Source organism: Podarcis vaucheri (genome assembly GCF_965113315.1).
Source record: "Podarcis vaucheri genome assembly, chromosome: 13".
Lineage (NCBI taxonomy): Eukaryota > Metazoa > Chordata > Lepidosauria > Squamata > Lacertidae > Podarcis > Podarcis vaucheri.
In genome coordinates, this window is record NC_138751.1 from 37,792,670 (window position 1) to 37,803,966 (window position 11,297).

Consider the following 11,297-nt stretch of genomic DNA (forward strand, 5'->3'; position numbering starts at 1 on the left):
TTTGCAACCCCATTAAGAAAAGTGCTAAAACCATCACTGGCAGGAGATGAGCTGAGGGTGGTGATGAGATGTGTGGGGAGATCATTTTAGATAAACATACACACAACAACAACAACAACAACACGCACATACCCCATAAAAACAGCTACTGACAGATACCTGGCATAATAAGCACCACATAGCTGAATTAACAAAAAGGCATTACAGCACTTATAAGTCCTGGAGATGCAAAGAGGTGGAGGGAACGTTCCTTCATATGTGGTGGATTTGTTAAAGGGTAAAAGATTATCGGGAAATGGTCCATAATGAATTGGAATAAATGTTAAAAAGTACTCCCCCCCCAAAAAAAAAAAAACCCCAGAGTCCTTTCTGTTGGGGATAATTCAGACTGAAATTCCCAGGTGTCAAAAAAGGTTATTTATGTACGCTACAACTGCGGCCCATATTTTGTTAGCCCCAAAATGGAAAATGAGCGAGGTCCCAATCAAAGAAGAATGGCAACTTAAGTTGACAGAATATGCACAACTTGCAGACTTAACATATAGAAGAACAAGAAGAACATAGGTTTAAAGCAGATTGGAAAACGTTTATTGCATATATGGGAAATAATCTGTGTACAGCTGAAAACGCTGGCAGCATTAAGATCAATTCAACGGTGGAAACAAGTTTTAATGGATGCAGTAATGGAATACTGAATGGTACAGTTTTTGTAAAATATGCAGGGATTTATGATACGTGAAATGAACCATGGAAAGAGGAGAAGGGAAGTCACTGACATCTTAAGGATGTAAAATGAGTATTTTAAATTGTAAAACAGAAAACTGCATAAAAATTATATAGAAAAACAATAAGGCATTACAGATGGAAACATGTCATTTACCGCAGCAAGATGGCAGCATATGAAGATCACAGAAGGAATCAATAGGATAAGGCAATAAGGGGATGACTTGGTTGATAACACAACATGCATGGTAAAAGCAGGCAATGAGGGATGCATTTTGACCGATGAAGTCTTCTTTGCAACTTGACAGCTTGCATACATACTTGTCTTGGGTATCCTGGGGGGAAAAACCTTGAAACTCCTAGACTCTAGAACAAACGCTGAAGGGCCCCTAGCGGATAATGTTTATGATCAGTAAAGGTAAAGGTAAAGGTAAAGGGACAACTGACCATTAGGTCCAGTTGCGGACGACTCTGGGGTTGTGGCGCTCATCTCGCTTTATTGGCCGAGGGAGCTGGCGTACAGCTTCCGGGTCATGTGGCCAGCAGGACTAAACCACTTCTGGTGAACCAGAGCAGCACATGGAAAAGCTGTTTACCTTCCCGCCGGAGTGGTACCTATTTATCTACTTGCACTTTGACGTGTTTTCAAACTGCTAGGTTGGCAGGAGCAGGGACCGAGCAACGGGAGCTCACCCCATCATGGGGATTCAAACCGCCGACCTTCCGATCGGCAAGCCCTAGGCTCAGTGGTTTAACCCACAGCACTGAGTAGTGCAGCATAAAAGTGTCTCCTTCTTCTATGTTACACAATTTGTTTCCTGAAAGGATGGGTGCCTGTCCGCACAAGGAGGGCCTGTGCAACATTTTAAAACATTTCCAGACTTCTTGCATTTGCTGGGTGCTTGCCATCTCCAGTGTCTGCCTCACGTCCCCTGTGTGCTGCAAAGGATTCTGGGGCATTCTGCCTGGCACATCCATAGCATAGATTTAAAGCACTCTTATGCCACTTTAACAGTCATGGCTTCCCCCTTCCCTCAATGATTTGTAGGAACTGTAATTTTCTGAGGGTGCTGACTTCACAGAGCTACCATTTCCAGCTCCCTTATCAAAGTTCAGTTCCCAGGATTCTCCATGACTGTTGAAAAGGAGTAAGAATGTTTTAAAACTATGGTGTGTCAGTTCATGTGGGACATTGGCTAAACCGCTTGGGCCTTGTGTTTCCTCACATAAATAGTAAATTTGGCTTACTTTGACTATGGGGTTGTGGCACTCATCTCGTTTTCAGGCTGAGGGAGTCGGCGTTTGTCCACAGACAGCTTTCTAGGTCATGTGGCCAGCATGACTAAACTGCTTCTGGTGTAACAGGACACCATGACGGAAACCAGAGCGGTTTTATATACATTTTGATCGGTGACCAGTAGAGAAGATAAGAAGAAAACAAAACACAGTGAAATACATTATGTAAACTATTACATGTGCTGATTAAAAACAATGGGAGATATTAAAAGGCAACGAGAAATATAAAACAATTATATTAAAATGGCTTTAAGAAAAAGAAAAAGCAAGGTCAGGTGTTAATAATTCTAAAATTAAGACGAGATCCTGCAATGACAAGGTATTGCTGCCGCACAAAAAAAAACAGCTACCTTGGCAGTGATCTCAGGAAACTGGTCAGCCAAAAGGTAATCAATATAATGGTTGGTCCATTTGTTTTCTATGTGTTTGGCCACCTCTCAAGATATCACCTAATTCAGCAGGAGGGTTCCTGAGATGTACACAGCTTTGCAAGTGAGGAAAATACCCTTCCTGCCCAACCCCCCGCAAGGCTATGCCATGGCCAGATGTACTTTACACTGCTCTACACTAAGAAAAACTATAAACGATCTTGCCTGTCCTTCTTTGCTCTGACCAGAAGTTTATTTCCAGAAGTTATGGATGAGGGTCGGCCTCCTTGAATCCTGAAACTGGGAATCCTTTTTAATTGTTGGTGCTAAGGACCTAACATCATCCTGGGATGTATTCTGCTTTTTGCGGGTTGGGGATTCAAAGTTTAGTGATGAAGAATATGCATTACGTACAGTGGGCTGCATTTAACTAACCAGGATGGAAAATGCAAGCTAGGGTTGAGTCTCTCGGCAGCCTAGCTAAGACCAACCAGCTAACCAACCAACCATTTTTTTTATCAAGTGAAAGGCTAGAGGTGGTATAGAGTGTTTCATCGTGCCTCTGTAAGACTGCCTTGGCTTCTGTGCTAGTCAAGGAGAAAGAAGCTCTACAGTGGTACTTCGGGTTACATACGCTTCAGGTTACAGACTCCACTAACGCAGAAATATTACCTCGGGTTAAGAACTTTGCTTCAGGATAAGAACAGAAATCGTGCAGCAGCGGCGCAGTGGCAGTGGGAGACCCCATTAGCTAAAGTGGTGCTTCAGGTTAAGAACAGTTTCAGGTTAAGAACGGATCTCTGGAACGAATTAAGTACTTAACCCGAGGTACCACTGTATTCTCTTTGCAGCTAGCGTAGAAAATTGGGGGGGGGGGACTGGAGAGAAAGGACTAACTTACATGGACTTATTAGGCACTTACGTCTGTTGAACACTTGACATTGGACTACTGCAATGCACTCTATGTGGGGCTACCTTTGAAGGTGACCTGGAAACTACAACTACGGTAATCGAGAATGCAGCAGCTAGACTGGTGACTGGGAGTGACCGCCGAGACAGCGTAACACTGGTCCTGAAAGACCTACATTGGCTCCCAGTATGTTTCCGAGCACAATTCAAAGTGTTGGTGCTGACCATGAAAGCCCTAAACCGCCTTGGTCAAGTATACCTGAAGGAGCATCTCCACCTCCACTGAGGTCCAGCTCCAAGGGCCTTCTGGTGGTTCCCTCACTGCGAGAAGTGAGGTTACAGGGAACCAGGCAGAGGGCCTTCTCGGTAGTGGCACCCGCCCTGTGGAGCGCCCTCCCATCAGATGTCAAGGAAATAAACAACTGAACAACTGAAATAGACATCTGAAGGCAGCCCTGTTTAGGGAAGTTTTTAATGTTTGATGATTTATCGTGTTTTTAATATTCTGTTGGGAGCCGCCCAGAGTGGCTGGGGAAACCCAGCCAGATGGGCGGTGTATTATTATTATTATTATTATTATTATTATTATTATTGACTTGACTGTTCTCTGCCCACCAAAAATTACCTGAATACAGCCCAGTATGATATTCAGCCTCTAGCATTTCCAGCTGAGCATCCATCCCAACTTATCTGCCTGGAGGTTATACACCATTGCTCCTTGCTGAGCATTAATTCAGTTTGCGTGAGGGTTATATGCTGGCATCTAACTAACGTTGCTGTTATCCTACAGTTTCCAGTACTATTTTCCCAACACTTTTTGTTTCCCAACGGCGCCAAATCCATTTAAACTGAGCGCCAAATCCATTTAAACTGAGCGACTTGCATTGGCTGGTGGGTATCAACATGCGCACACATGTTAAGAACATGTAAGAATTGTTGGGGGGTGGGAATCACACCAAAGATCGGTCACAGTATAGCACTTGGGTGCTGCTGGGAAGCTCAGAAACAGGGCTTCGACGACAGCAGTAGTATCTTGTCTGTAATCTGCCCTGGGTGCTGTCTAACTATCAACTGGATTTTAACTGGGAAGCCCCTTTGCAAATCAGTTTTGACTGCAAAGTGGGACTCAAGTAAGAGGCATTATACACCTTTTTTTTAAAAAAAGAATAAACTAATGAGCAAGCATTAGTATTGTCCTATAAAAGGGTATATTATTATTATTATTATTATTATTATTATTATTATTATTAATAATACCCAGCCCATCTTGGCTGGGCTTACCCAGCCACTCTGGGCGGCTTTCAACAAAATATTAAAATACCGTAATGCATCAAAATTACAAGCTTCCCCAAATGATGCGAATGCTCTCTATTCATGGTTTCATAACAGTGACCCACTCCCCACCCCAAAATAATGTGTCTACAAAAATGGAGACAGGAGAGCATTGCTGTGCCACGGTGGAGCCAGACTTCTGGGGTTATTCGTTTGCTCTCCTGGGGGGGTGGGCGGTCAGGCGCTCGTAATCATTAGGCTAAGCCCCTAAAACCTGATTGCCTCCTCCTCCCCATTAGATTGGCAAACAGCTTAAGCAGCAGGAGCCGAGATAGGCCTGGCTATATAAACTTTCCCAGGCATCCTCCCTGGACCAGTCTCCCTTGCCAACTGTCCTTCAGCCAGAGCCATCGGTCATCCATCCATCCATCGTGGTCATGATGAGGAGCCAGCTTTGCCTTCTCGTCTTCCTCCTCTGCTGTTTGTCTGCGGTGCAAGGCTCCATCTGGGCATGGATGCACTCTCTGCCACACGCTGCCAATGGGGTGCCACCTCGCAGGGACCCCGGGTCATCATCCGGCAAGGAGCTGACGGTAAGCATCTTCCCCCAACCTTTTAAAAACAGGTCATCTTTGCCTTTTCATCATGTGGGCTGTCTAGCTTCTAGCAATGAGGAGGGAGGGCAAGTGAGTGGAGTGGGGAATCTGTCCTATTAGTCCTGGGATAGGGAACCTGTGGCTCTCTGGGTGTTGCTGGCCTCCAATTCCTCCCCCCCCCCCGACAATCTAGCCACTTTGGGTGGGGCTGATGGGATCTGATGGGATCCAACAGCATTTGCAGGGCCACACCATTAATCTGGCAGCGACTTGACTCCCACAAATCTGTTTCCAGCTCCAGCCCTCACCTAGGCACTTCCAGTGCAGTAATAAAGCAGAGAGTGCTTCTGAGCATGTTCCGAGTGCCAGACTTTATTCTTCTAGAAGAGAGAGGGGGGTGCAAAAGGAGAGGTGGAATCATAGGGAGAGAGTGTGCAGGAATGAAGAGGAAGACTAGATTGCCCTGAGCAATAAATTAGCTCTGATAATTTTTTAAAAAAGAAGGCTCTGAGTTCAGGTCCACCTGGAAGCTATACTTTCAGCCCTAGAAGCCCTCTTGTTGAACCCACATAAGTAGGGTGCTGGTTTTAGTTGCTCTGGAGTGAGAGATTTGTAGACACAGAGGCCACCTGGTCACAGATTTTCCCACTGAAAAGAGATGCATTGTATTTTTTTGTTTGAATTATAGAAATTATTTCTAAATTTGCATCTGTATAGATAAGCATATGCTTCTTTTTTGCAGATATGTTACCTGTTTTGTCCTCTCTTTTTTTTGGCAAACACAAGCAGCCACCCTAACGGGGAGTGAGGACTAGTTCTCTGAAATGACCAGATGTTGTTAAGCAAATCTATCTTACACCTCCACATTTAGGCTTGCCCTGTCTCCAAAAGTGAAAATCAGGACACAGTTGAGCTTTTTTTTTTGGTAAAACCTGAGTTCTGCAGCTTTTAAAAAGGCATTTCCAGCACAATTTAACCCCCGTCACCAGTTTTCCAGGACATTTGCCTGATTTCCGAAAAATAATCCAGGAGGCCATTTTTTGAGGCAAATCGCAGGACATGTCCTGGAAAATCAGGACGTATGGCAGCCCTACCCACATGCATCTACAAAGTCCAGTGTGGATGCCATTTTTTGTGGGTGTTAGTTGGTGCTCCCTAAGAGCTGGAATCTCTCTTCAAAAGACCCAGCCTCTGTGCAAATTTCAGCAAGCTTCAGACTGATAGTTCTGTCCAGCTTTTCTGCCATTGACTCTTATCAGGCTGCTGGAAGTCCTTTGCCAGCTGCCGCTGCCATTCTTGGGAAGTTGGGTAGGCAAACTAAGGCCCAGGGGCCGGATCTGGCCCAATCGCCTTCTAAATCTGGCCCACGGACGGTTCGGGAATCAGTGTGTTTTTATATGAGTAGAATGTGTCCTTTTATTTAAAATGCATCTCTGGGTTATTTGTGGGGCCTGCCTAGTGTTTTTACATCAGTAGAATGTGTGCTTTTATTTAAAATGAATCTCTGAGTTATTTGTAGGGCATAGGAATTTGTTCATTACCCCCCCCAAAAAAAATATAGTCCAGCCCCCCACAAGGTCTGAGGGACAATGGACCGGCCCCCTGCTGAAAATGTTTGCTGGCCCCTAAGCTTAGCAATTGACACTGCTAGATCATGCATCTGACCCCCATCTTTCTCCATTCGCCCTGCAGGCAGCCGTGTGCAGCCACGAAATAAACTGCCCCCGTGGATTCTTCTGCGACCACCACTTTGGGCTCTGCCTGCCCTTCAGGCAAGAAGGCGAATTCTGCCGACGGGATGCCCACTGCGCCCTGGGACTTAGCTGCATGTTTGGCAAATGCCAGGAGACTCTGCCTGGCGGCCAGGAAGGTAAGCCTGTTTTTGCAACGTTTCTTTTGCATCTCGCAACAAAAGGTTAGGCCTTTCAATGTCTAATTGGCCTAAATGTCTAATTGGAGATCTAGTAGCTCAGGGAACAGGCCTGTAGTAAATGTAGTAAATCATGTTCTCTCTGGAATTAGGAGGGGCAGGGCTTTCAGAGGGAAGGACTAGGCTTCCAAGCAGGCTGAATGAAGACCCAGTAATTCATCAAGCTAGAAATCTGTGCTCTGCTATGCAAAGTCCGAAAGGACAGGTCTCTGCCCCAAGGAGCTCACAATTTAAAATCCAGCACAAGGGAGACAACAGAAAAAAGCAAGGGAAATTGAGGCACAGGGGTAAACATGGAGTGAATACTTTTTGGGTTAGAAGTAACCATTGACTGTAACTATTATTTATGCATCCTTATCTTGCTCTTGAGGGCTTGGGAGGAAATGAAGGGTTTAATGTGGGTCCGTCCGTTCCTCCCTCTCCCAAAGTTGGACTCCCATCTCCCCAACCCTAGACAGCAAGGCCAATAGTTAGGGAAGCTGGGAGTTGTAGTCCTATAGCATTTATTTATTCCCCCTTTAAAAAATGCATATGTTTTCAGGTACTTTCATTTTGAAACTAATTCGGGGGAGGGAAATTAATACATCACAGATTAGCAAAGTGCGCCAGATGTCTAAGACATCTCAGGTTTGCAAAAAACGTGCTCGATGCCAACGATTAAGGGCGGCTCAGGTTAGATAGATAGATAGATAAAGATAGATATCTTTATTGTCATTGTCCCATACAGAACAATGAAATTGAAAAACTACATAAAACATTCAAAAACCCCTAAAAACTCTGAAACCCCATTATAAAATACACTATACTATACTATAAAATACACTATACTACAGTGGTGCCTCGCAAGACGAAATTAATTCGTTCCGCGAGTCTTTTCGTCTTGCGATGTTTTTCGTCTTGCGAAGCACGGTCCGTCGCAACTGCGCCTCTTCAAGCGGCTTTAAGAAAAAACCCAACAAACTCACAAGATGTTTTCGTCTTGCGAAGCAAGCACATAGGGAAATTCGTCTAGCGAAGCAACGCAAAAACCGAAAAACCCTTTCGTCTAGCAAGTTTTTCGTTTTGCGAGGCATTCGTCTTGCGGGGCACCACTGTATAGAGACCCCTTATGCTGCGTTTAGAACCAGAATTGCATCTGCGTAGAAACTGTTTCTCAGGCGGCTAGTCCTGGCCTTTATAGCCCTATACCTTCTTCCAGAAGGCAGAAGCTGAAAGAGATCATTTCCGGGGTGCGTACTATCCTGCGCTATCTCTGCCGCTTTCTTATGGCACCTGGCAGCATAGATTTGATCTAAGCTAGGAAGAGTGCACCCAATTATTCTCTCTGTAGTCTTTACAACCCTGGACAGCATTGTTTTTTCCCTGGCCGTGCAGCTCCCAAACCACATACGCAGACCATAGACCAAAGTATCCCTGATTTTCAAAGATTTCAAGGCATCTTTGCTTTGCAAAATGTGCTAGCTTTCGAGGTCTGTATCGCCACCCTCAAATGCATTTGGGTTCTCAATTACTCTCGCTTCCTTGCCCCTTGGAGGTGCCCGCTGCCACCACGATAAGGATTGCTCCCCCGACGCCTGCTGTGCCCGCCAACATGGAGAAAAAGTCTGCAAGAAAAGGCTCCTTTTAGATGAAGGGTGCTACGTTCCCGAAGGAGGGATTGCATTCAGCGTGAACCAGGTGTGCCCCTGCCTAGAGGGACTCGTGTGCAAAAAGATGTCCCCTAACCGAGAGTAAGTACACTGATGTGGACTGGCAGGGGGGGTATGGCTAGCAACATATTGTGAAATTGCTTCCCCTCCACCCTTAAGCAAATAATTGCTTTGCAGAATGTGGCATGAGAGCTCCTCCCAGAGGGGTGCATTCTGCAACCGTGCTTTTCGCACCCATAACAGGGCATCATCGATGGTCGATTTATCCCTGCTTTGTTCTGCAATGCGCCTCCACACACTGTCACTGTCTCTCGAGGGGGAAGAGTGCAACAAAAGCGGGACAAAAATTAACCGGAACATATGTGGCATAAAAAGGTGCTGGGGTTGGGAGTTAAGGGGTATATAGAAACGAAGCAGGGACGTGGGTGGTGCTGTGTGTTAAACCACAGTGCCTAGGACTTGCCGATCAGAAGGTCGGCAGTTTGAATCCCCACGACAGGGTGAGCTCCCGTTGCTCAGTCCCTGCTCCTGCCCACCTAGCAGTTCGAAAGCACGTCAAAGTGCAAGTAGATAAATAGGTACTGGTCCAGCGGGAAGGTAAACGGCGTTTCCCTGCACTGCTCTGGTTCGCCAGAAGCGGCTTAGCCATGCTGGCCACATGACCCGGAAGCTGTTTTGGGCTGATGAGCACCACAACCCCAGAGTCAGTCACGACTGGACCTAATGGTCAGGGGTCCCTTTACCTTTACTAGAAATGAAGCAGAGCCAACGCTGCGCCAACAGTTCTTCACAGGCGTGAATGGCATTGAAAATGGGAACATGGGCATGATAGCCCTGAAAATATTGTGAGCACAAATCATTATATAATAATAATTATAATTTATTATTTATACCCCACCCATCTGGCTTGGTTTCCCCAGCCGCTTTGGGCGGCTCCCAATCAAGTGTTAAAAACAATACAGCATTAAATATTAAAAACTTCCCTAAACAGGGCTGCCTTCAGATGTCTTTTAAAAGTAAGTTGTCTTTTAAAAGTAGTTGTTTATTGCCTTGACATCTGATGGGAGGGCGTTCCACAGGGCGGGCGCCACTACCAAGAAGGCCCTCTGTCTGGTTCCCTGTAATCTCACTTCTCGCAATGAGGGAACCGCCAGAAGGCCCTTGGCGCTGGACCTCAGTGTCCGGGCTGAACGATGGGGGTGGAGACGCTCCTTCAGGTATACAGGACCGAGGCCATTTAGGGCTTTAAAGGTCAGCACCAACACTTTGAATTGTGCTTGGAAACGTACTGGAAGCGAATGCAGATTTCTTATGAAAAGAACATGTTGGAAATCTCAGGCTCATGGCCTGAACCAGGCCTGCCAGATCTCCCCACATGGTCTACCACACTGTTTTTTTTGGGGGGGGGGGGATCAAGCCTTGCCCTGCACCTGATGTCATATATGATGTCAAAGGTAGGGCAGGAAAAAACATGCAGTAAGCAGGGTTTTTGTGACACTGCTGTTCAGATTATTGCTGACTCTTTCAAAAACCTTTCAAATGCACTTGCTGATGATGAGATGAGTTGATTTTCGGCCCTTGCAAAGGCACCAGGCTTTGCAAGTGCTGGCATTGTCAGCTGATCAGCGGTTCCTGCAGAGCCCCGAGTGTGGCAAGTGTTCCCTTCCTCTTCACTAGATCATTAGGTGTGCTTGATTATTATTATTATTATTATTATTATTATTATTATTATTATTATTATCATGCTCCACTGCCAATATGTAATACGCACCTGGCTAGTGTGCACACTGACCTACATCTTAATCACAGAACCTATTTTAATCTGAACCACAGTCAGCTCCAGAGGCTAATGTGCTCTGTCAATGTGCTCTGTCGCCTTTTGTCTCCTTTTGCTACCTGACGAAGAATGCTGTGTGACATGAAAATCTGCTTCAACAGTAGACACTCCTATAAAAAATTTTTCTCTCTCTTTCCCCCTTGCAGGGCCTCATTTGAATACTGGTCGGATAAAATTGTCTGGAGATGCCAAAAACAATAGGCAAGCAGGGAGTGTGGATTAAAAAAACAAAACCGAGCTGTATTTATTCCATGTAAATAACACTGTACATAAAACTCTTTTCGCCCGCCTCTTTCTATTGGACATTTGTAAATAAAAAATATCTGATTTGTCGCCAAGTAATGCAAGGACCAAGTCATCATTCCCTCCCGCACTCTGTAATTTTTGTTTTTATTTAATGACTAATTTGTACATGAAAATAGTACTTGAAGTTCGTGAATATGCAGATTTACAATAAACTGGAAGCATCATAAAGTTGTACGTTGTCTTGAAATCTGTTATTCCAAAGTATTTGGAACATAGCCCCCTTTCCCATAAAACTGTTTGACGGATTAAAGTGTATTGAGTTACATTATGCTAATCTAATCATTAACAGTGATGAACATTGGCCCTGCCTGCAATCTGGCTGGACTCCAACTCCCATCATGCTTTGGGCTGATGGGAGTTGGAGTCCAGCAACACGTGGAAAGTCACAACTTCCGCACCCCTGGTCTAGAC

At 45.3% G+C, this 11,297-nt stretch overlaps 1 protein-coding gene across 6 annotated transcripts; it reads left to right on the forward strand.

The window, feature by feature from the left end:
* The first annotated feature begins 574 nt into the window (after positions 1-574).
* LOC309516052 (dickkopf-related protein 3-like) lies at positions 575-11,031 on the forward strand. 6 transcript variants are annotated; one of them, XM_082194555.1, is made up of 5 exons: positions 575-1,893; positions 4,868-5,161; positions 6,857-7,034; positions 8,629-8,824; positions 10,727-11,031. In XM_082194555.1, exons 2-5 carry the CDS (start codon positions 5,006-5,008, stop codon positions 10,779-10,781), a joined length of 585 nt encoding a protein of 194 aa, XP_082050681.1. In that variant the 5' UTR covers positions 575-1,893; positions 4,868-5,005; the 3' UTR covers positions 10,782-11,031. The 6 variants fall into 6 exon arrangements, with proteins under 6 accessions (XP_082050681.1, XP_082050679.1, XP_082050680.1 ...); XM_082194553.1 differs by lacking the exon at positions 575-1,893 and adding an exon at positions 2,095-2,405; XM_082194554.1 differs by lacking the exon at positions 575-1,893 and adding an exon at positions 2,437-2,706.
* The last annotated feature ends 266 nt before the right edge of the window (positions 11,032-11,297 follow it).